The sequence below is a fragment of the Lepus europaeus genome, chromosome 12, assembly GCF_033115175.1.
Source record: "Lepus europaeus isolate LE1 chromosome 12, mLepTim1.pri, whole genome shotgun sequence".
Lineage (NCBI taxonomy): Eukaryota > Metazoa > Chordata > Mammalia > Lagomorpha > Leporidae > Lepus > Lepus europaeus.
This window is the reverse complement of record NC_084838.1, coordinates 39,163,255-39,184,286: the sequence shown is the minus strand read 5'-3', so window position 1 is coordinate 39,184,286 and position 21,032 is coordinate 39,163,255. Positions and strand designations below refer to the sequence as shown.

General features: G+C 56.5%; 1 protein-coding gene across 1 annotated transcript; it reads left to right on the top strand.

Moving 5' to 3' along the window:
• The first annotated feature begins 1,871 nt into the window (after window positions 1-1,871).
• Window positions 1,872-21,017, top strand: NPR2 (natriuretic peptide receptor 2). The gene is made up of 22 exons (XM_062207980.1): window positions 1,872-3,180; window positions 3,926-4,131; window positions 9,604-9,717; window positions 9,967-10,102; window positions 10,340-10,434; window positions 10,632-10,764; window positions 10,962-11,046; window positions 11,433-11,553; window positions 11,715-11,789; window positions 11,981-12,058; window positions 12,280-12,384; window positions 12,511-12,582; window positions 16,331-16,490; window positions 16,618-16,773; window positions 16,853-17,021; window positions 17,167-17,313; window positions 17,745-17,868; window positions 18,022-18,090; window positions 19,908-20,082; window positions 20,154-20,252; window positions 20,469-20,560; window positions 20,688-21,017. The coding sequence occupies exons 1-22, from the start codon at window positions 2,514-2,516 to the stop codon at window positions 20,751-20,753; spliced, it is 3,144 nt and encodes a 1,047-aa protein (XP_062063964.1). The 5' UTR covers window positions 1,872-2,513; the 3' UTR covers window positions 20,754-21,017.
• The last annotated feature ends 15 nt before the right edge of the window (window positions 21,018-21,032 follow it).

Below are 21,032 nucleotides of genomic sequence, written 5' to 3'. Positions count from 1 at the left end.
GGCCACTACACTGTAACTTCATACTGCAAGTCCTGTGAATTGGCAGAATGGCTGCCGAGAGCCCCAGCTTAGAGGACTGGAAGCCGGATGCCAGATGCAGGCTGTGCCCTGCTCCTAAAAAGCCGTGTGGGGCTGGAGGAGAGGGACCTTCTCTCTGGGACTCAGTTTTCGATGATCTTTGCACCAGGAGACGGAACAATATGTTCACGAGATGCTCAGTAGCCCTGGCATTCTTCTGTGTATCTTTCAGCAATTGCCATTTTGTATTTGCTTCTCCCATAAAGCTGGGTCTGGTTGCTTGGAACGCAACGATTTGGTTGGTTTGGTCTGAAGTTGGAGAGTTTCCAGGTTGTCCCATCACCCCTTTGACTAGCCCAGATAGGACGAAATCCCTTCTCTAACAGTGTGGGGAGCCTGAAACTCCAGTTCCCATTCCTCAGTGTTACAAAGGAGCTGTCCTAAGATTTCCTTTTCACTGGGCTTGAGGCCAGAGACATTGCCACAGGGGGTTTCTTTTGGCCTCTGCACCCTAGGGAATCCACACGCATGTCCCTCGAAGGTCAGCACTGGGCCCTTTGGCTTTCATCGTATCCCCCCTGAGCTCGTGCAAGGCAAGCAGCCAGCTTCAATAAACAAACACTGTGCCTAAGAATAAAAAGGCATTGTCCTTCATTTCCCCTCCACAACCACTAGGTGTCGCCTTCATCTCAGAGAAACTGCGCCCCTCCTCGCCCTGCCTTCCCACCCGCCTCCAGGAGCTCTTAGCGTTTTGGCACAGGGATTTCTGGAAAAGTGGATTGAAAATGGGTGGGGGAGAGAAGCAGTGTCTCTCAGCGCGGGGAGGAGAGTGGGTTTAAGAGCACGTCCTTTATGACAGTCTGAGAAAAGTCCCCTAGGCCCCTTAGCTGTCCCTCCCAGCAGTCATGTTGTCATCCCCTACAGGATCAGATGCACACTCCAGATCTGGGGTATCTGGGGTGAACTCGCTAGGGAGGAAGCTTGAGACCCGGTGAACCCAAGGTGGGGTACAGTGGGCCTCCACCGCTTCCGGGGATGTTCTGCGCAGTCGGCCCCTAAGCTTTCACCCGGTGCTAGCCCGACTGTGCAGCGGGGACAAAAGAAAGGGCAGGCCCCGGAGCAGATGGCCTGCTGGAAGCCGGGGTGGGCCGCGGTGGGTCTCTGAGGATGTGCGGAGGCCACAGGGGCAGGCAGGGGGGCGGGGAGAGGAGGGTCGAGTGCCCGGTGAGGAGGGGAGCCTGGGGGGGGGGGGCTCTCGAGGAGTGGGGCGTGGGGCCCCTGGGCGCTGGTGGGGCCGGTCCTACCCTGAGCGGGCGCTGCCTCCCAGAGGCGTCCGGAGGGCGGCATGGCTCACTAGGGGGGCACTGCTGAGGTGACCAGAGGCTTGGGGATCCCGGCCTGCTGTCTAGAGACAAGCGTGTGCGAGGGGCTCCGGGAGCTCAGGGGAGACCCCAGGGAGAGGGAGCCGAGTCAGGGGCAGAAGACAGGCCCCACGTGATGGAAGGGGGCCTGGCGGAGGCCCTGTAGGCCAGGGGACGCCCGGGGCCCCCAGCAGGCCCGCGAGACCCTCGCGGGGAGCCCCCCAGCGCTCCCGGGGCTGGGCTGGCGAACAGGGAGGTCCCGGGCGCCCGGGTGGGGGGCGGGGGAGGCGGCGGGCGCCGGAGGGTGGGGCCGGGCGGGGCGGAGGAGGGGCGGGCGCGGGGGCGGGCGCGGGCGGCCTGCCCGGGGAGTCGCACTCGGCCGCCGCCGCCGGCGCAGCTAGCGGAGACGCGCCGGGCCGAGGCGACCTGACCCGGACGAGCGGCGCGCGCGGGGGCCCAGGCGGGGGGCGGGAGGAAGCGCCGGCCGCCGGGGCCCAGGAGGAGCGGAGCGGAACGGAGCTGGGGACACGGGCGGGGCCGCCGCAGCTCCGGATGGGACCAGCGCCCGGGCCCGTTAGTCCTAGCAGGAGCTTCGGGAGAAGCCTTCACAGGAGACTCACCCCTGCCTTCCCCTCCCCTCCGGCCCAGGCCTCGCTTTGCTCCCCGCCCGCCCATGTCCCAGACCGTCCGCGCCGCGGGCGCCCTCCCGCCTCGCCGCCCCTTTGGTCCGGTTCCCCGCAGCTCCCCGGCCTCCCAGCCCCTTCGGCCGTGAGGTGCCCCCAGGCCGTTTCTTCGTACCAGTTCACCCCCGCCCCCAACCCCATCCCAGCCTCGGATTCCCCGTTGCTCCTCAGGCCACTTCAGGGCTCCCTGTCCCCATCCCGGCCGCGGGCCCCTTCCGTCTGTCCGTGCCTCCTCCTGCCACCCTTCCCCTAGTGCGCCGTGCTGGCCCTAGGCTGGCGGCCCACCCCCTCCGCACCCCAAGCGGCCTCCCCTCTCCTCCGGTCGGGTCCGGGTCCCCAGCACTTTGCGGGGCCCGGCCGCCTCGGCCCGCGCCTCTTCCCCAGGCTCCAGGCTGGGTGGTGCTCGTGCCTCCCGGCTAGGCCAGAGCGGCCCCACCGCTGCTTTATCCCCATGGCCTTGCCATCACTCCTGCTGTTGGTGGCAGCCCTGGCAGGTGGGGTGCGTCCTCCGGGGGCGCGGAATCTGACGCTGGCGGTGGTGCTGCCGGAGCACAACCTGAGCTACGCCTGGGCCTGGCCACGGGTGGGTCCTGCTGTGGCACTGGCCGTGGAGGCGCTGGGCCGGGCACTGCCCGTGGACCTGCGGTTTGTCAGCTCCGAACTAGATGGCGCCTGCTCCGAGTACCTGGCACCGCTGCGCGCCGTGGACCTCAAGCTGTACCACGACCCTGACCTGCTCTTGGGCCCCGGCTGCGTGTACCCCGCCGCCTCTGTGGCCCGCTTTGCCTCGCACTGGCGCCTGCCCCTGCTGACTGCGGGTGCTGTGGCTTCTGGCTTTGCGGCTAAAAACGAGCATTACCGCACCCTGGTTCGCACGGGCCCCTCGGCGCCCAAGCTGGGTGAGTTCGTGGTGACCTTGCACGAGCACTTCAACTGGACCTCCCGCGCTGCCCTGCTGTATCTGGACGCTCGCACCGATGACCGGCCTCACTACTTCACCATCGAGGGCGTCTTCGAGGCCCTGCAGGGCAACAACCTCAGTGTGCAGCACCAGGTGTACGCCCGGGAGCCAGGGGGCCCTGAGCAGGCCACCCACTTCATCCGGGCCAACGGGCGCAGTGAGTGTGGCCCGGGGCCGTGTTAGGGTCGGGAGTGGAGTATGGGGGAGCTGGAGCTCAGGCCTGGGAAGCTGTAGGTGGAGGTCCGCGTTGGAGGGCTGAGCTGTATGTATGTGGTGGTTGGGGACAGAGCACCTGTGCCAGGGCCCACGTGCTTTGCCGGCAGCTTGTAGACACCATAGGCAGATGTAAACAAGGAGTAGGAGTGCGCTGTGTGCGTGTGGAGTGGGGTGGGGGGATGAAGCTTGGACCAGAGGGAGAATGTGGAGGCGGGGAGCAGGGTGGGTGCCCCCGGAGGGGTGGATGCCACCCTGAAACCCACGCCTGTCTGTGAGCAGAGATCTCCCAGACTGGGGCCCCAGGACATCTTGGTGGCAGCAAAAAGTCGCGAGGCCTCCACAAACAGGCTCCCGGCTTTTGCCTCTGAGCCTAGGGAGGAGGTGGGAAGTGGGGAGGCTGGGCAGGGAGGGGAGGGGGCAGCAGCTGAGCCCTGGGGAATGGAGGGACTGTAGATGAGCGCACCCTCCTCCTGGAGGGTGAGGTCAGGCCCTGACTTCTGCCAGATGGTCCAGGCGGCCCCAGGGTACTCAGGACCCGCACTCCATGGGGAGGGAGGGGGAGCATCTGCTGGGGGTGCATAGGTCAGGGCACTTTCTGGCTGAGGAGGGAGAGGCACTCGGTTCCGGGAGGGCAGGGGCGGCTGGATGCTGTCTCAGGTGCTCCTCTGTCTTCTACCTGCTCCCAGTTGTGTACATCTGCGGTCCTCTGGAGATGCTGCATGAGATCCTGCTCCAGGCCCAGAGGGAGAACCTGACCAATGGGGACTACGTCTTCTTTTACCTGGACGTCTTTGGGGAGAGTCTCCGTGCGGGCCCCACGCGCTCTACAGGCCGGCCCTGGCAGGACAACCGCACCCAGGAGCAGGCCCAGGCCCTCAGGGAGGCCTTCCAGGTATCTTTCTGGCTGAGTCTGCAGGAGGAAGTGCTTTGTTGGAGGTCCCCACAGGACCTCCAGGAACAGGGCAGGAATTGCGATAGACCTGGCGTGATGTGAGAGCCTGTTGGAGTCCGGTGTCAATCTGCCCCCTACCCCGCCCCCCGGGACTCTTAGTGTGTCTTCTGCTAGGGCTGACTTTGGCCAGCTCCAGAGATCCTGGAACACTGACTTTCCTAAGTGCCAGCAGTAGACCACAGGGGAGCAAAGTCCAGGGAAGGACCTGAGCCTCACCCCGCCCTCGCAGGGCTCCCACGTCCCTAGAGAGGTGAGGCGTCCCTGTGGCACAGTTATGTAGAGTTTGAGAGAAGGGGTGTGATGGCGTGGCTGGAACGGACGCTGAGAACCGCAGTGGTTCCGAGGAGGAACAGTCGCTGTGGCCTGGGTTTAGGGACGAAGCCTTTTGTACAGGAAGTGAGATCCTATGGTGACCTTGGTGGTAGAGGTCATATTCGCGGAGCAGGAGAGAGGGAATCCGAGCTGCCGGAGCAAAGAGAAAAAGCCTGGAACGGGGCTGTTTGGAGGACCAGGAAGATGCTGACCTGACAAGAGGGAAGAGTTCGCTCAAATTAGGTACAGGGATGGCAAAGGTATAACCCGATTAAGGAGAACTCTAGGACTTGCATTGGAGGTCTTCAGAGTTTCGTGAGGACCAGTGTGGTGACAGAACTCCGGTTGGGTTAGAGGAGCCTGAGGCGGTGCCCTTGAACTAGGGTGCCCGGGGGAGGCACAGGACACATGGCTTCCAGAGAGAGCTTGTAGGGACGGCTGGCCTGACTGCCTGCTTCACTCCTCGGCTCCAAGCTCCTGGGACTTGTTTGCTGCTAAATGCAATGCTGACCCCTCGCTGTGACGGTTGAGATGTTCTGTAGTGTGCTGTCCCCCACATTTCCAGTCTTCCCTCGCAGGGCTGAGACCACCGACTGGTCGGACGTCTCTCAGGCTCCCCGGCCCCAGGCCCCCTCCTGCCCTCATGCCTTTGTGCCCTCTCTCCCTCTCACAGTCATCCCCGCCAATGTTCCCCCACCCCCTCTACTGATTCCCCACTAATGTATGTATCTAAGTGTTTCCCATTTATTTATGCATGTTCATTCCATAAAGGGTTTGAGGTGGCTCTCAGGATAGCCTTAAGGTCCTTTTCCCACTGAGTTTCTTGGTTCCAAGTCAGTGTGTTTAAGAGCTGGACCTGGGCCGGTGCCATGGCTCACTAGGCTAATCCTCCACCTGTGGCGCCGGCATACCGGGTTCTAGTCCTGGTTGGGGCGGTGGATTCTGTCCCGGTTGCCCCTCTTCCAGGCCAGCTCTCTGCTGTGGCCCGGGAAGGCAGTGGAGGATGGCCCAAGTCCTTGGGCCCTGTACCCCATGGGAGACCAGGAGGAAGCACCTGGCTCCTGGCTGGCTGTAGCGGCCACTTGGGGGGTGAACCAATGGAAAAGGAAGACCTTCCTCTCTGTCTTTCTCTCTAACTCTGCCTGTAAAAAAAAAAAAAAAAAAAAAAAAAAAAAAAAGAGCTGGACCTGGGTGGCCATTCTTCCTGAGTGAGTAAGGTGTCACGGGCTATGATTTTGTATTTGGTCGGGACTGAGCAGTGTGTCCTACTGAATGACACACCTGTTGGCATGGCTGACTATGAGCCTGTGGTTGTCACACTTGCACAGGGGAGGTGGTGGGACAGGCTTTGTTTCTGCTCTAAGCTTTTCCTAAAGCAGCCTTCTCATGGTGGCCTGTCTGCATGTCGTTGCCACGTTCTTTAAGACCCAGGCCTGTTCTTTGCCCTTCCGAATCCCCAGGCTGCACTGAGTTCTGTTCTCTTGTGCTTCACTCTGGCTCTGTGGAACTCAGCACGTTGTTTACTGCGTGTTTGTACGTTTGAAGACTTGGCTCATCCCACTGGTGTTGATGGAGCACCTGCACTAGGTTCCAGGTGCTGGTATGCAGTAGAGAACAGAGCAGAGGAAGTCCCCGGAGAATGAACAAATACACAGTGAATGCAATTATAGGAACATATTGCCATGTGTTATTGAGAGAGAGAGAGAGAGAGAGAGAGAGAGAGAGAGGGAGGGAGGGAGGGAAGGGTGTGGTGCGAGAAGGGAATAGCTAGAAGATTGTGCTTCAGCTGCCGTGGCCAGGGGAGGCTGATGGATGTTCCGGGTGGGAGGGCTGCCTTCTCTCTGTGGAAGAAGAACCTGTGTTTCTCGTGTGAGGACTTCTGTTAGCCAAGGGTCCCCAGGGCTTAGCGCAGGGAGAGGAGGGCTGTTGTCACCTTCCAGTCAGTCATGTCAGCCTGTTCGTTCACGGCTCTCTGCCTCACATGATTCAGACAGAATGATGAAGAGGGAGAAGGGCAGCAGGCAGTCAGAAATACGCTGAGGGAAGACCAGGGTCAAGGGTGGGAAAGGACGAGGGCAGGGGCGTCGCCAAGCTGCTCGCTGTCTCCCAGGGCTGAGGCAGGGGTGCGGGGTGGGGAGGGGACCTGGGTGGCCAGCTGCAGCCAAGGAGGAGAGAGCAGAGAGCCCTTTCCCAAGAGACACTTGTCCTGTTGGAGTCCCAGACCAGGCCAGCCTGAGCACGGGGCCAGACAGGCGAGGAAACCGTGGCACAGATGCCCAGAGTTTTTCCAGGAGAGTGTCATGGCCGGAAAGAGCCTCGGGATGGCCGCTCCTGGGCTAGGGGACCCTGAGATGAAGTGTGTCCATGGGATTTTTCTCTCCCATCCAGCCGTAGCCACTGAGGTTAGGGATCACGTTCATCCTCGTATTCCACACGTCTAGCATGTAGTAGGTTGGCATTAATTAAGGTGTGTGTTGGGGAGAGGGAGGGTAGGTCTAGGAGTTCTTCTGGCCAAGAATGGAGCTGCCAGGATTTGGAAATCAAAGTGGTCAACCAGGGTAGGGGAGAAGGGCAGATGTAGTGGAACGAACCGCATGGATAGATGACTGGACTCCGGGGAGCCAGAGGATGGCAAGACGGGAATCCAGGGGGAGGTCGTAGGTGGGGGCTCCGCAGGAGACTGGTTGCAGATAGGGGACGAAGCAGCCACGGCAGGAGAGAGCCATAGCTGGAGGCTGCGGGAGGCAGGATCTCTGTGTGGAGACTGTCCCTTGTCCCCTCAGGCCTTGGCTGGCAGCACGGCCCTCTGAGCAGAGCAGGTCGCAGTGTGGGTGAGCCCACAGGTGCCTCCTGCAGGGCACCTTTCTCAGGTGCACTCCTGGCTTCTGCCCACTGCCAAGCCCAGTTCTGGCAGACTTCGCTTGTTTTTTGTCCATCTGGGGCCACAGTTACCTACCTTCCCCTCCTTCTAGCTCCTGAGTAAAACTGCTTGGGGTTTTTGGGGTTTTGTTTTTGTTTTTTTAAGTAGCTGGGAGCCACAGCAAAAACAGTCTAGCCTAACAGTTTTCAAAGTATGGTCTTGGGATCCTGGGGGCCACAGAAATCCTTTGGGGGACCACAGGTAAAAACTGAAAAATAATACTTTGCTGTTCTTTGCCTTTGCCACTCATTCTGCTGTCCTTATACAGTGGAGTTTTCCAGAGGTTCCATTGTGGGATAATGTCATCACTCTGGCAGCTGTGGATGGCTTGTGTGAACTTTTATTTTTTATCTTTTTTCTTTCTTTTCTTTTTTTTTTTTTTAAGATTTACTTATTTATTTGAAAGGCAGAGTTATAGAGGCCAAAGGGAAAGAGAGATATCTTCCATCCACTGGGTCACTCCCCAAATGGCTACAATGGGAAGGGCTGGGCCAGGCTGAAACCAGGAGCCAGGACCTTCATCCAGGTCTCCAACATGGGTGTCAGGGGCCCAAGCACTTGGACCGTCTTCCACTGCTTTCCCAGGTGCCTTTCCAGGAAGCTGGGTTCGAAGTGGAGCAGCTGGGACTTGCACTGGTGCTCATATGGGATTCTGGTGTTACAGGCAGTAGCTTAACCTGCTGTGCCACAATGCCAACCCCTTGTGTGCTCTTGTGTTCTCAAAATGTATCAGCTTTAATTTATAATATGGCCAATATCTATAGATTTACTCCACATAAACACAAGTTTCTTAGGGTCCTCAGTAACATGTAAGGCTGTCCGGCCATCTTGAGACCAACATGTTTGATAACTGCCAGCCAAGGGAACAAAGCAGCCTAGAGAATAAAAAACCCACCCTCAGCCTTAAGTGAAATACAAATTGTATTAAATCTGATCTTCTCCAGCTCTTGTGCTTTTCATCGTCGGTGCCCTGCCTCTCCGAATGTCTTGTATTCCTGCAGCAGGTGTCGCCTACTGAACCCTGCCCACCTCACCCTTCGTCCTCCTCCCCTTTATGTTTTGCCTGAGTGTGGAAGGATGTCAGGAGGGTGTGATCAAGCGCTCACACGCTGCAGAGAAAACCGCAGTCTGATACGATGAGTGCAAGGTGGAAGCTGGCTTCCGCTGCCTGTCACTCCACCCCAGACAGCTCATGGTGCGCGCAGGGGATGCAGGTGCGGTCTCACAGTCTACGTGTGCTTTCCATGGCAGGAATGCACAAAACTGGCCAAAGTGCCTGGATTGTAAGTTATCGCCTTCACAGTCGTGGTGAGCTGAAGTCTCTCCCTGACCCTGTGATGCCAGTTTGGTGTCTGAGCAGGGACTGGTCTCAGCGGAGACTGTAGCTAAGGCAGGGGCCACCCGCGTGGCTCACAGGAGCCGGGCAGGCACTTGGATGAGAGACGGACATGCTGACTCACGCGCCAGGGAGATGTGTGCCTGGCTGAGCCCATGTGCCATTTGCTTATCTGTGAAATGTGTGTGGTGTGTGGCATGTGACTTCTGGGAGTTTGTCCCTGTGACACATGTCTCTTAAGCAAGACAGTGATGCTTGTGGGAAGTGTCCTCTGCAGGCGAGCTGTGTGAACTCAGCTTCTCACAGGTGGAATCGCGGCATCCGAGTACCGCCTGGAGCCTGGAATCTCTTTCCTTCACCGGGCGCAGGCGCTCTGAGTGGCCCGAACAGTGACGTCATCGTGTTATTGCTAATGTAGACAGTAATGAACACACCAGGGAGGAGCAGATGACCCGTGTTGTCCCCGATAGTGGACGGATACCCCAAAAGGAGAGGAAAAGAGGGGCTGTGAGAGCTGGGGCAGCCCGCCAGGAGGCCTTGGGTGTGGCAGGGAGTTGGGGAAGATGATGGGCTTTTGTGGTTACCGCCCGGTCTCCCCCTTCCCACAAGCAGTGCTGTCTGCCTTTCCTGGAGGAGTGCTGTCCCCTCCCCCCAGAGGTACTGAGCACACCGCACGTGCACACTTGCACACACACACACACACGCAGAGCTTAGTCTCCTTTCAGCCTTCAGACTCACCCCTGTGTGTTATAGATCATGTACATTTCACCAAATCTCCCTGTCCTGCCTCCCGTCTTGCCCACCTGGAATCCCATTCACTTCTCCCCGTGTTCTGCTGGTACAGACTGTGCTGGTGATCACGTACCGGGAACCCCCAAATCCTGAGTATCAGGAGTTCCAGAATCGTCTGCTGATAAGAGCCCGAGAAGATTTCGGCGTGGAGCTGGCCCCCTCCCTGGTAAGCAGCTCCCTGTCTTCTCCCCGAGAGAGGCCGGCCTGTGAGCAGGACTCCTCTGCCCCAGCTCAGCATCCAGCGGTGGCTGTGGCTCCTATCCAGGACATTTCCTCGTGCCCCGGGGTCCAGTGAGGTGGAAGGGGGGGGGGGGAGTAAAGCAGAGGTGAGAAGAGGTACAAGGGAGCCCAGAGCTGGGGGTCGGGGGTCGGGCAGGGGCCTGGCAGGACGTTTGGAGAGAGTTGCCACCCCCAGATGAACCTCATTGCTGGCTGCTTCTACGACGGCATCCTGCTCTATGCTGAAGTCCTGAACGAGACCCTCCAGGAAGGAGGCACCCGGGAGGACGGGCTGCGGATTGTGGAGAAGATGCAGGGACGGAGATACCACGGTAAGGAACGGGGCTGACAGCGCCCCTGAGGGCTGGGGCCGGGCTCGGGAGCGGAGTGGGCCGAAGAAGAACAGGTCGGAGCAGCAGGGGGCGTCAGCAGGGGCTGGAGGACGTGGCATGGGTGGGCACATCTCAGGAGCAGGGGTGGGCACAGGCTCTGAGGCAGCTGGAGGGGCCAGGGGAGAGGAGGGGGTCTAGGGGAGACCTCAAAGTAACGGCTGCTCTTTGCTCTCTTAGGGGTGACTGGCTTGGTTGTTATGGACAAGAACAATGACCGGGAGACCGATTTCGTCCTGTGGGCCATGGGAGACCTGGATTCTGGGGACTTCCAGGTGATGGGGGAGGGGCAGGGAAGGGATGGTGGCCTTGCAGAAGTCAGCCTTCTAGGGTCCCCAGAGAGGGCAGAGCCAAAGGGCCTAGAGGCAGGGGCTTATCTTCTCTGGGGGAGCCCCCTCCTGACAGGGGGACAAGCAGAATCGCAGTGTCTCGGGCAGCAGCCCCGCGGGCCCAGCTTTCTGCTTCCTCGCAGCCTGCAGCCCACTACTCGGGAGCCGAGAAGCAGATCTGGTGGACAGAACGGCCTATTGCCTGGGTGAAGGGGGCGCCCCCCCTGGACAACCCCCCCTGTGCCTTTGACTTGGACGACCCATCCTGTGATAAAAGTGGGTGTGTGCAGGGCCTGGGAGCTACACTTCCTCCCCTTGCCTCTACCCCTGCTGCCTCTCCACTCTGCTACCCTCCCTCCTTGCTCACTTCCCTTGGGAAATCTGTCTGCTCCCCCCCACCTGAGCCTCACCCCTCCCCACTGGGCAGCCCACCGCCCCCACAGTCTTTCTCAGGGTCTCCCTCTCCCCTTCAGCTCCTCTCTCGACACTGGCCATTGTGGCTCTGGGCACAGGCATCACCTTCATCATGTTTGGCGTTTCCAGCTTCCTGATTTTCCGGTGAGTTCTGGGCCCCTCCCTGGCCGGCCACGATGCCACACAGCCTCCGAGGACAGCTGGGCCCAAGAATGTGGGGTAGGGGCCAGGGCCTCCTCTTATACCTGACAGCAGGTCCTCCCTGGCCTTTCTCCGTAGTTGTCTTCAGGCTGGGAGTCTGTTCCACTTTGGGTTCTAGACTGGTCATGCTAACTGGTCATTTAGAGTGGGGCCGAGGTCAAAGGTGATTTTCCTCTGGTGCACCCTGTATTTGGAAGTGTGCCTGGGGCGTGCACTTTCGGTGCGCGCGGCCCTCGGCTGTACCAGCTGGAGCACCTTGCAGCCGCATGGTAGCTGAGGGGGTGGCAGGGCTGGGCTTGCCAGTCAGCTGAGGTGTGCAGTCCTTACAGGAAGCTGATGCTGGAGAAGGAGCTGGCCAGCATGCTGTGGCGCATCCGCTGGGAAGAGCTGCAGTTCGGCAACTCAGAGCGCTATCACAAAGGCGCAGGCAGCCGCCTCACGCTGTCGCTGGTGAGCCCTCGTCTCAGCTGTCGTCTGCCTCCCTCTGAGTTGCTGTCCTTTCTTCCCTTGGACCTCTCCCAGCACACTGGCCTGTAATGATAGCCCCTGCACTACCACCACCATCTAATGTTCCTTTCATCCTTCCGCCTCCATGTTGCCCTTGGCCCCAGCGGGGATCCAGTTACGGCTCGCTCATGACAGCCCATGGGAAATACCAGATCTTTGCCAACACCGGTCACTTCAAGGTGAACAGTCGTCCGCTTGTTCTGGTCCCCACCATTTCATCCGGTCTCATCCCCATCTGCCCCCGCTGCCCCCATGACCCCGCTCTGGGCCCAGCTGAGCTCCTGGACACTCCCACAGCTCTCCAGTATCCCCTGGCGCCCAGAAACACCTGGTACTCACTTTCCGTTTCCCCTTCCACCCTCGCTATCAGGGAAATGTTGTGGCCATCAAACACGTGAACAAGAAGCGCATTGAGCTGACCCGGCAAGTTCTGTTTGAACTCAAACATGTATGTGATGCACCTGGGTGGAGGGGGAGAGGGGAGCAGGGCTGGGGAAGACCACAGGGTAGGAGCGTTGGCTAGCAGGGCCAGGGGCGCACTCACAAGTCATCCCGGGGCTTATTTATACATGAGTTTAAGCTGTAGGCACAACCAAGAGAAGGATATTTCCATGTCGTGGTGGATTTCTAAGCTCGCTCAGTTCTCTTCTTCCCGATGGCTTCCTGCAGATGAGAGATGTCCAGTTCAATCATCTCACTCGCTTCATTGGGGCCTGCATAGACCCTCCCAACATCTGCATCGTCACCGAGTATTGTCCTCGTGGGAGTTTGCAGGTGAGGGCTGGGTGAAGGAGACCGTGGTGGTGGGGTTAGGGGATTGGCTCAGTTACATTGACTCTTTGCCAGGTGACAAGCCAGTGGGCCTAGGACAGACATAATCTATTCCATGTCACTTACCAGGATATTCTAGAAAATGACAGCATCAACTTGGACTGGATGTTCCGTTATTCACTCATTAATGACCTTGTTAAGGTGAGTCTTTCCTACTCCTACTTAAGAGGTCATCCACTTCAGAATGTCTCCGTTGTCCTGTGTTTGCTTAAGGTTTCTCTCCACTGTCCCATCCTCTGATAGGCTTGTTCTCCCCATCTGCCCTCATGCCTGTGTTGGGTAATAATGGTCAAACATGGGACCTAGGGCTTACACGGGGGGAGTGAGTTGTACCTGCTGCTGGAGTCTGGTGCCTGTAGAGGATTTTTGTCTTTCTGTGCTAGGTGTCTCAGATGTCTCCCCAGCTTCTCTTTTACCTCCAAGAGTGCAGTGGCTGATGGCAGGGGGCGCATTTAGCCCAGCAATTAAGACACTGACTGTGAGACACTGTGTCCCACGTCAGAGCCCTTGGATTCAATGCCTGGCTCCAGCTTCCTGTTGGTGCAGACCTGGGGAGGCAGCAGTGATGGCTCAAGTCATTGTGTTCCTGCCACCCGTGGGGGAGACCTGGGTTGAGTTCCTGGCTCCTGGCCATTGTGGGTGGGCATTTGGGGAGTGAACCAGTGGATGGGAGTGCACTCATTCATTCATATATATCCTCTCTCTCTCTCTTTCTGCCTCCTAAATAAATAAATAAAACATTAAAAAAATTAAATCCTTTGGAACAGAAAAGATGAGTGGATTCTCTGAAATTCTTATCTCCTGTTTTTCCTCTCATCATTGGACTCTCTGACAAGTAGTTGGCATGTCTGTTATTTTGCTCAGAAAACTGAAAATTTAAAAAGAACATTTACTTGTACAAAAAAGAAACCAAGAAAGATTGTACTAAGCCTTTAGTATCCCTCCAGTAGACTAGGTTTCAGCTATTTTCAAATGACCCAAAAGCCTATGGATTAATGGAGGCATAAAATTCGGTTTTCCAGGGGTTGGACAGGTAGACAGTTTTTTTTTTTTTTTTAATTTTTAAAAGACTTATTTTTACTTATTTGAAAGGCAGAGTAACAGAGAAAGTGGATGGGAGTGCAGAGAAAGAAATCTTCCATCTGCTGGTTTACTGTCCAAATGGCCATAATGGCCAGGGAGTCTAGAATTACATCTGAGTCTCCCAAGTGGATGTCAGGGGCCCAAGGACTTAGGCCATCTGCTGCTGCTTTCCCGAGGACAGTAGCAGGGAGCTGGGTCAGAAACAGAGAAGCCAGGATTTGAACCCCAGTGCTCTGTCATGAATGCTGATGCTTCAGGCAGTGGCTTACCCCCCTGCAGCGAAAGCTCTGCCTGTGTGTCCAGAAGCAAGTCTCAGCCTGGGAGCAAGCCTAGTGGAAGACCACACGCTGCCCGACAATGGCTTTGCTTTTCTGCTAAACTCTGATGAAGTTATTTTAAAATGTGTGTGTGTGTGTGTGTAAGAAAATCTGCCATCAAATGAGAGCTAAAGTACTAGAGCAAGTTGAAGTAGCAGTCAACTACAGGTGTGACGATACATAGAAGAAAAACATGACTCTTGGAGAACAGCAATTTGATGAAAAAGTGGCTTTGAACAGAGTCAGCCTGATCATTTCTGTGATTTTGGAAAGTGTCCTTTGTAGTTTCCGTGAAATGAAATTCACAGATTTGGTGATTCCCAAACGTTTGGTTGATGCCTAAAATAAAAGGGAGGGACCGGCGCTGTGGTGCCGCAGGTTAGGCTGCCGCCTGTGATGCCAGCATCCTATGTGGGCACTGGTTCAAGTCTCAGCTGCTCCACTTCCTATCCAGCTCCCTGCTGATGCTCCTGGGAAAGGAGTGGAAGACAGCCCACGTGTTTGAGTCCCTGCAACCATGTGGGAGACCTGAATGGAGTTCCAGGCTCCTGGCTCCGGCCAGGCCCAGCACTGGCTGTTGGTGGTCATAGGGGGAATGAGTCAGTGGGTGGAAGATATTCTCTCTCTCTCTCTCTCTCTCTCTCTCTCTCTCTCTCTCTCTCTCCTCTTTGTAACTCTGCGTTTCAAATAAAAAATAAAATAAATGAAAGGGAAGAGTTCACATGGACTAGAGGTACGAATTGTTAAGACCAGAGCTACCCTTCACACAGAGTGTTTGGGGTCAGCATACAGAACCTTGACTCCTTTCTGTCCCACCAGGACCTGACTTGCGTGGGCCCTGAGGGTTGTGGTTTTGGGAAGCACTGCTCCTTTAAGACCTGTCTTCCTCAGAGGCGTGCGTCCTCTCCTCTGGCCCCACTGGGTCTGCAGTTTCAGGCTTGTGCCTTGGCTCCGCAGCTGTTACCCACTTGTGACCACTTTCCCGGGTATTGTAATTTTCTCTTCTCTCCACTTTCTCCCTGAGCCAGCACTCCCTGTAGTAGCAGGTCACAGTCCTCCTCCACCCTGACTTGCTTGCCTATACACAGATGGATTAAAGTTCAGCTGCTCTTGGTATGTGGGTCTCAAGCCATGGCTTCCTAACTACCAGCCCGAATAGGTGTCATATCACTCTTGGCATTCAACCTTATGGTTATGTTCCTTTCACTACTGCTCAGTGGGAACTCATTGCTCAGAAGATGGGTTTCCCCGGGGCTGGCGCTGTGGCTTGCTTGGTTAATCCTCCGCCTGCAGCACCAGCATCCCATATGGGCACCGGGTTCTAGTCCCGGTTGCTCCTCTTCCAGTCCAGCTCTCTGCTGTGGCCCAGGAAGGCAGTGGAGGATGGCCCAGGTGCTTGGGCCCCTGCACCCACAAGGGAGACCAGGAGGAAGCACCTGGCTCCTGGCTTCGGATCGGCATAGTGCCGGCCACGGCGGCCATTTGGGGGGTGAACCAATGGAAGGAAGACCTTTCTCTCTGTCTCTCTCTCTCTCACTAACTCTATCTGTGAAATAAAGAAAAAAAAAAAAAAAAGAAGATGGGTTTCCCTTTCTAGGGTAGTAAATTGGCAGCTCCCCTATCCCTCCTCTTAAGTGTGTTTCCTCTCCCTGGTGCCTGGGTGCCTGTTTGCTGCTTATGGTACCAGGAAGGGATGTCTTTCCTATTCTGCCAGCTTCCTTGAGTGGAAATTGTGCAAAGGATGCTTTCCAAAATCAGTTTACTATTTTTTCAATTAATTAATTTATTTGGAGGCAGAGAGAGAGTGGAGGGGTGAGGAAGCAAGTGCAGGCTCCCCTCTGCTGGTTCACTCCCCAGATGCCCTCAAAGGTCCAGGAGGTGCACTCCATCCAGATCTCCCACGTGGGTGGCAGAAGCCAACCCCCTGAGCCATTACCCCAGCCCTGCAGGTTCCACGTCAGCAGAGGGTAGAGTCAGGAGCTGGGGGCACTCTGATATGGCACGTGGGTGTCTTAACTGCCCCTCAGCCCGCTCTTGGTAGGGTCCCCAGATCTTTAGACAGCTGGTTAGTGTCCATCTCATGGAGAGGGGATATTCTTTTTTTTTTTTTTTTTTTTTAAATTATTTGAGAGGCAGAGTTACAGAGAAAGAAAGAAAGAGAGAGGGGACTTTCATCTGCTGGTTCACTCCCCAAATGGCTGTAACAGCAGGAGCTGGGCTGATCTGAAGCCAGGAGCCAGGAGCTTCCTCTGGGTCTCGCAAGTGGGTGTAGGGGCCCAAGCACTTGGGCCCTCCTCCACTGCTTTTCCAGGTGCATTAGCAGGAAGCTGGATCAGAAATGGAACAGCTAGGACTCGAACTGGCATCCCTACAGGATGCTGACACTGCAGGCGGAGGCTTAACCTACTACGTCACAGTGCCGGTCCCGGGCGAGGGAACATTCTAAGGAACGTATGGTACAGTCCCGTGACTCCATCTGTGTCCTGCAGGGTATGGCCTTTCTCCACAACAGCATTATTTCATCCCATGGGAGTCTCAAGTCCTCCAACTGTGTGGTGGATAGCCGTTTTGTCCTCAAAATCACAGACTACGGCCTGGCCAGCTTCCGATCAACTGCTGAACCGGATGACAGCCACGCCCTCTATGCCAGTGAGGCCCGCCCCCATGCCTGCTTTTCCTGTTGCATTTTCATGTTGGGGAGCATTATGGGAATTAGCCTGGTGGACTTGGGGACACCCTCTTTTGGAGGCCTGGCTAGCCTGGTCCTCCTTTTCAGAGAAGCTGTGGACCGCCCCAGAGCTGCTCAGTGGGAACTCCTTGCCAACCACCGGCATGCAGAAGGCTGACGTCTATAGCTTTGGGATCATCCTGCAGGAGATAGCACTTCGCAGTGGGCCTTTCTACTTGGAAGGCCTGGACCTCAGCCCAAAAGGTGAGAGTCAACCCACTGCCCGCCGCCTCTTCTTCCTGCGGGGACCCTGTGTTTCATCCAGACCTTTCATCGCCCTCAGAGATCGTCCAGAAGGTGCGCAATGGTCAGCGGCCATATTTCCGGCCGAGCATCGACCGGACCCAGCTGAATGAGGAGCTAGTTCTGCTGATGGAGCGATGCTGGGCCCAAGACCCGGCCGAGCGACCAGACTTCGGACAGATTAAGGGCTTCATACGCCGCTTTAACAAGTGAGGGAGTAGCGAGGGGCAGGAGCTCCCCGGAGGCGGAAGCCCCCTCAGTCTTAGTGGGTGAGGGGGTGCTGGCGGGGCTGGAAGGTGGGGTGGGGAGGAAGTCCTGGGAGTCCTGGCAAAGGTGCCACATCTTGTCCCCCAGGGAAGGTGGCACCAGCATATTGGACAACCTCCTGCTGCGCATGGAGCAGTATGCCAATAACCTGGAGAAGCTGGTGGAGGAACGCACGCAGGCCTACCTGGAGGAGAAGCGCAAGGCTGAGGCTCTGCTCTACCAGATTCTACCCCAGTGAGACCTTTGTCCTCCTTCCAGAATTTTCCTTGGGGATTATTCTCCGTTGGCCCCTGGCTCATCACGCTCCCAAGCACTCATATCCCAAGCCTCAGAACCCTGCTTTTTCACATCTTGCTGCCCTCTTTCTGGCTTCTCATCCCTTCTTAGGACACTGCTCTACGATGCCCTTGCCCCAGTGAGTGGATGTGCAGCAGTCCCGCCTTGAGACACCTGGTTGCCTGCACAGGGAGGCCCTGCCATCCCCCACTGCCTGCGCCCCTTGCCCTGCCCTAGATTGTATGTTTTCCCAGCCACTTTCCTTTCTCTCCACCAAGTCGTCTCCGCTACAGCCGTGTACCCCTTTCCAGTCTCCTCCCCTGCAGCCGTGTACCCCTTTCCAGTCTCCTCCTTGGCATCTGGTTCACAGCTGCACCCTTGTGTCCTAGTTCAGTGGCAGAGCAGCTAAAGCGGGGAGAGACTGTTCAGGCGGAGGCCTTTGACAGTGTTACCATCTACTTCAGTGACATCGTTGGCTTCACAGCGCTGTCGGCAGAGAGCACCCCCATGCAGGTGAGAGGTCGTGGGTGGGTCAGGGACCTGGGAGCCTGAGGAGTAGGGACGATTCGTTTGTTCTAGAGCTCCCATATCTTATGGCTCATGTGTTAAGAATTCTTAGAAAGTTGGGTACAAGTCTGAAAGCCTCTGCTTTTCCATCCCCATTAGGTGGTGACACTTCTTAATGACCTGTACACCTGCTTTGACGCCATAATTGACAACTTTGACGTCTACAAGGTGAGAGTCAGGGCTGCCTTCCCGACGAGATCATGTGGGCATTTAGCCTGACAGTTAAGATGCCCGTGTCCCATATCAGAGAGCCTCGTTTGAGTCCTGGCTCTGCTCCTCATTCCAGCGTCCTGCTAATGCAGACCCCGGAACGCAGCAGCGATGGCTCAAGTAGTTGGGTTCTGGCCACTCGTGTGGGAGACCCGTATTGAGTTCCTGGCTCCTGCCTTTGGTGCAGCCCAGCCCTAGCCCTTGTGGGCATTGGGAAGTGAGCCAGCAGATGAGAGCCTTCTCTGTCTCTCAGAATAAAAAAAAAAAAAAAAAAAAAAAAAAATCACTCAATCTCTCTGGACCTGACGTGCCTGACCTCCTCCATCAGTTTTTGCTCCAGGGTCTTCTGCACCCTCGTGTGGGAGCACTGTAATTGTACACTTCAGTCTAATTTCTTATGACTTATTATGCTTCCCCAATCAGAACCATCCCAGAATTTAGCCCCGGTCTCCCCAGGGGTATAAACAACAGCTTTTCCATCATTTCTTTCCAGTCCCCTCCAGACATGGAAGAATCATACAGGATGTAGGTACAGATAGGTTGAGTGAGGTGAAGGGCAGGCTATGAACAAATATAGTAGAGCCTTTTTTGTTGACGTAATTGAGCTGACAGAGGGCAGAGTTTACTGTCCTTTGGAATAAAAATGATCTGGATTTGATTATTGGCTTTGCCATTGTTGCCCTGGGTAAGTAATAGGATCTCCTTGAGCCTCAGTTGTTTTATCTGTATATCTGGGGATAATGGATTTGTTCTTTTGTTTATTTATTTGTGTGTGGTAGAAGATTAATATCCACTCCTGTTCCTGCCCTTTAGACTCACGCTAGCACCTCTGTTGTTTCTGTCATAAAGAACTCCTATAAATCTTTTGCCCAGATCCATTTGATTTATTTTAAAAAGGTATATGTCTATCCCTATGATAATTTTTCCGAACCATGTGAGAGTTTCAGACACAGTACCCCTTTATCTCTAAGTATTTAGTGTGTATTTCTTTTTTTTCTTTTTTTTTTTTTTTTTTTGACAGGCAGGGTGGACAGTGAGAGAGAGAGACAGAGAGAAAGGTCTTCCTTTTTGCCGTTGGTTCATCCTCCAATGGCCGCCGCGGCTGGCGCGCTGCGGCCGGCGCACCGCGCTGATCCGATGGCAGGAGCCAGGTGCTTCTCCTGGTCTCCCATGCGGGTGCAGGACCCAAGCACTTGGGCCATCCTCCTCTGCACTCCCTGGCCACAGCAGAGAGCTGGCCTGGAAGAGGGGCAACCGGGATAGAATCCGGCGCCCCAACCGGGACTAGAACCCGGTGTGTTGGCGCCGCAAGGCGGAGGATTAGCCTAGTGAGCCGTGGCGCCGGCCTAGTGTGTATTTCTTAACAAGGACACCCTCTTACTTGGTTTCAGTCAGTGACAAAGTCAAGTGTGTGTCTTCCCACCTTGGGCAGTCTGGGCTGCTGGAGGCCTTTGGGCTCCAAGATTGAGCCTGGCTCCTGGCTTCCCACCTCTCGCTCCTGCTCCTGTTGCAGGCAGGCTGTCCTTCCATTCAGCCAAGGGTTTCTGAGTTTTCCCCAGGCGCTGGGGTGGGGAGGGAGGGCTTTAAGATTCCCAGCCCCCCACCCCCACCCCGTTCCCCACAGACCCTCAGGCAATGACATGTAGTCCCCTAGGCTATGTTCTGCCCTAGTAGGCTGTCATGAGGACTCCTGGTGGTGTCCAGCTTACCTCCTACTATTCCCCTTTCCCGCTGATTCAGAGCGAGGAAACCTTCTAATGCCCACTCTCAATCAGGTGGAGACAATTGGGGATGCCTACATGGTGGTGTCTGGCCTCCCAGGCCGAAACGGGCAGCGCCACGCCCCAGAGATTGCTCGGATGGCCCTAGCCTTACTGGAGGCCGTTTCTTCGTTCCGCATCCGCCACCGGCCGCATGACCAGCTGAGGCTGCGCATAGGGGTCCACACTGGTAAGGCTGACTCTCACTGCACCCCTAGTCGCCACCCTTCCCAGGCCCTCCCAACCCATTTCTTTTCCCAGGGCCAGTCTGCGCAGGGGTTGTTGGCCTGAAAATGCCCCGCTACTGTCTTTTCGGCGACACAGTGAACACCGCTTCTAGAATGGAGTCCAATGGCCAAGGTGAGACATCAGCCTCCTGCCCCAGCCTTGGCCTCAGTAGCTCCCGCTTTCTCCTGTGCCTCCAAATCTCTCAACCGGAGAGATCTCGGTCCTGAAGTGCCCTATCCTTGGGCACCTTTCACCTCGAGGGACATGTGCGCTGGAAGCACGGGGGTGCTTGCTTGGTGCTCTCCAGCGCCACCAGCTCCTGACTCTCCCCCCACCCCGGCCCCGCAGCCCTGAAGATCCACGTGTCCTCTACCACCAAGGATGCCCTGGATGAGCTGGGTTGCTTCCAGCTAGAGCTCCGGGGGGACGTGGAGATGAAGGTGACGGCAGGTCACGGGGAGGATTTGGAAAGGGAGGATGAAAGCCCCTGTGGGAATCCTGGGGGACATGGGGGGACTCGGGGAGTAACATAGAGGAATCTGAATTATGTCCACTGCCCGCTTCCAGGGAAAAGGAAAGATGCGAACTTACTGGCTCCTAGGAGAGCGGAAAGGATCCCCTGGGCTCCTGTAAACCCCACTGCCTCCCAAGTCAGACAATCTCCTGCTGCTGGTGCCTGGGTGGGCAGTGGCCACCGTCTCCACACACGAGAAACAGACGTTGTTATGTGAGATGAAGACGTGCAGAAGAACCTACTTCTATGGACGTTGTAGCCCTCTGCAGCTCAGCCTTGTACATATACTTGCCCCTCTCTGGCTTGGTCCCCCTTCCTCCCTACCTTCTGTAAATATCTGTATCTAAACCAGAATATTTTGGCCAAATATAAAACACCACCACCACCAAGTCACGGTG

Excerpts from the sequence above, each read along its gene's own strand:
- NPR2 (XM_062207980.1), top strand. The coding sequence starts at position 2,514 with ATGGCCTTGCCATCACTCCTGCTGTTGGTGGCAGCCCTGGCAGGTGGG. Across the intron at positions 4,132-9,603 it reads CCCTCAGGGAGGCCTTCCAG|ACTGTGCTGGTGATCACGTA; the intron begins GTATCTTTCTGG and ends CTGCTGGTACAG. Across the intron at positions 18,091-19,907 it reads ACAACTTTGACGTCTACAAG|GTGGAGACAATTGGGGATGC; the intron begins GTGAGAGTCAGG and ends ACTCTCAATCAG.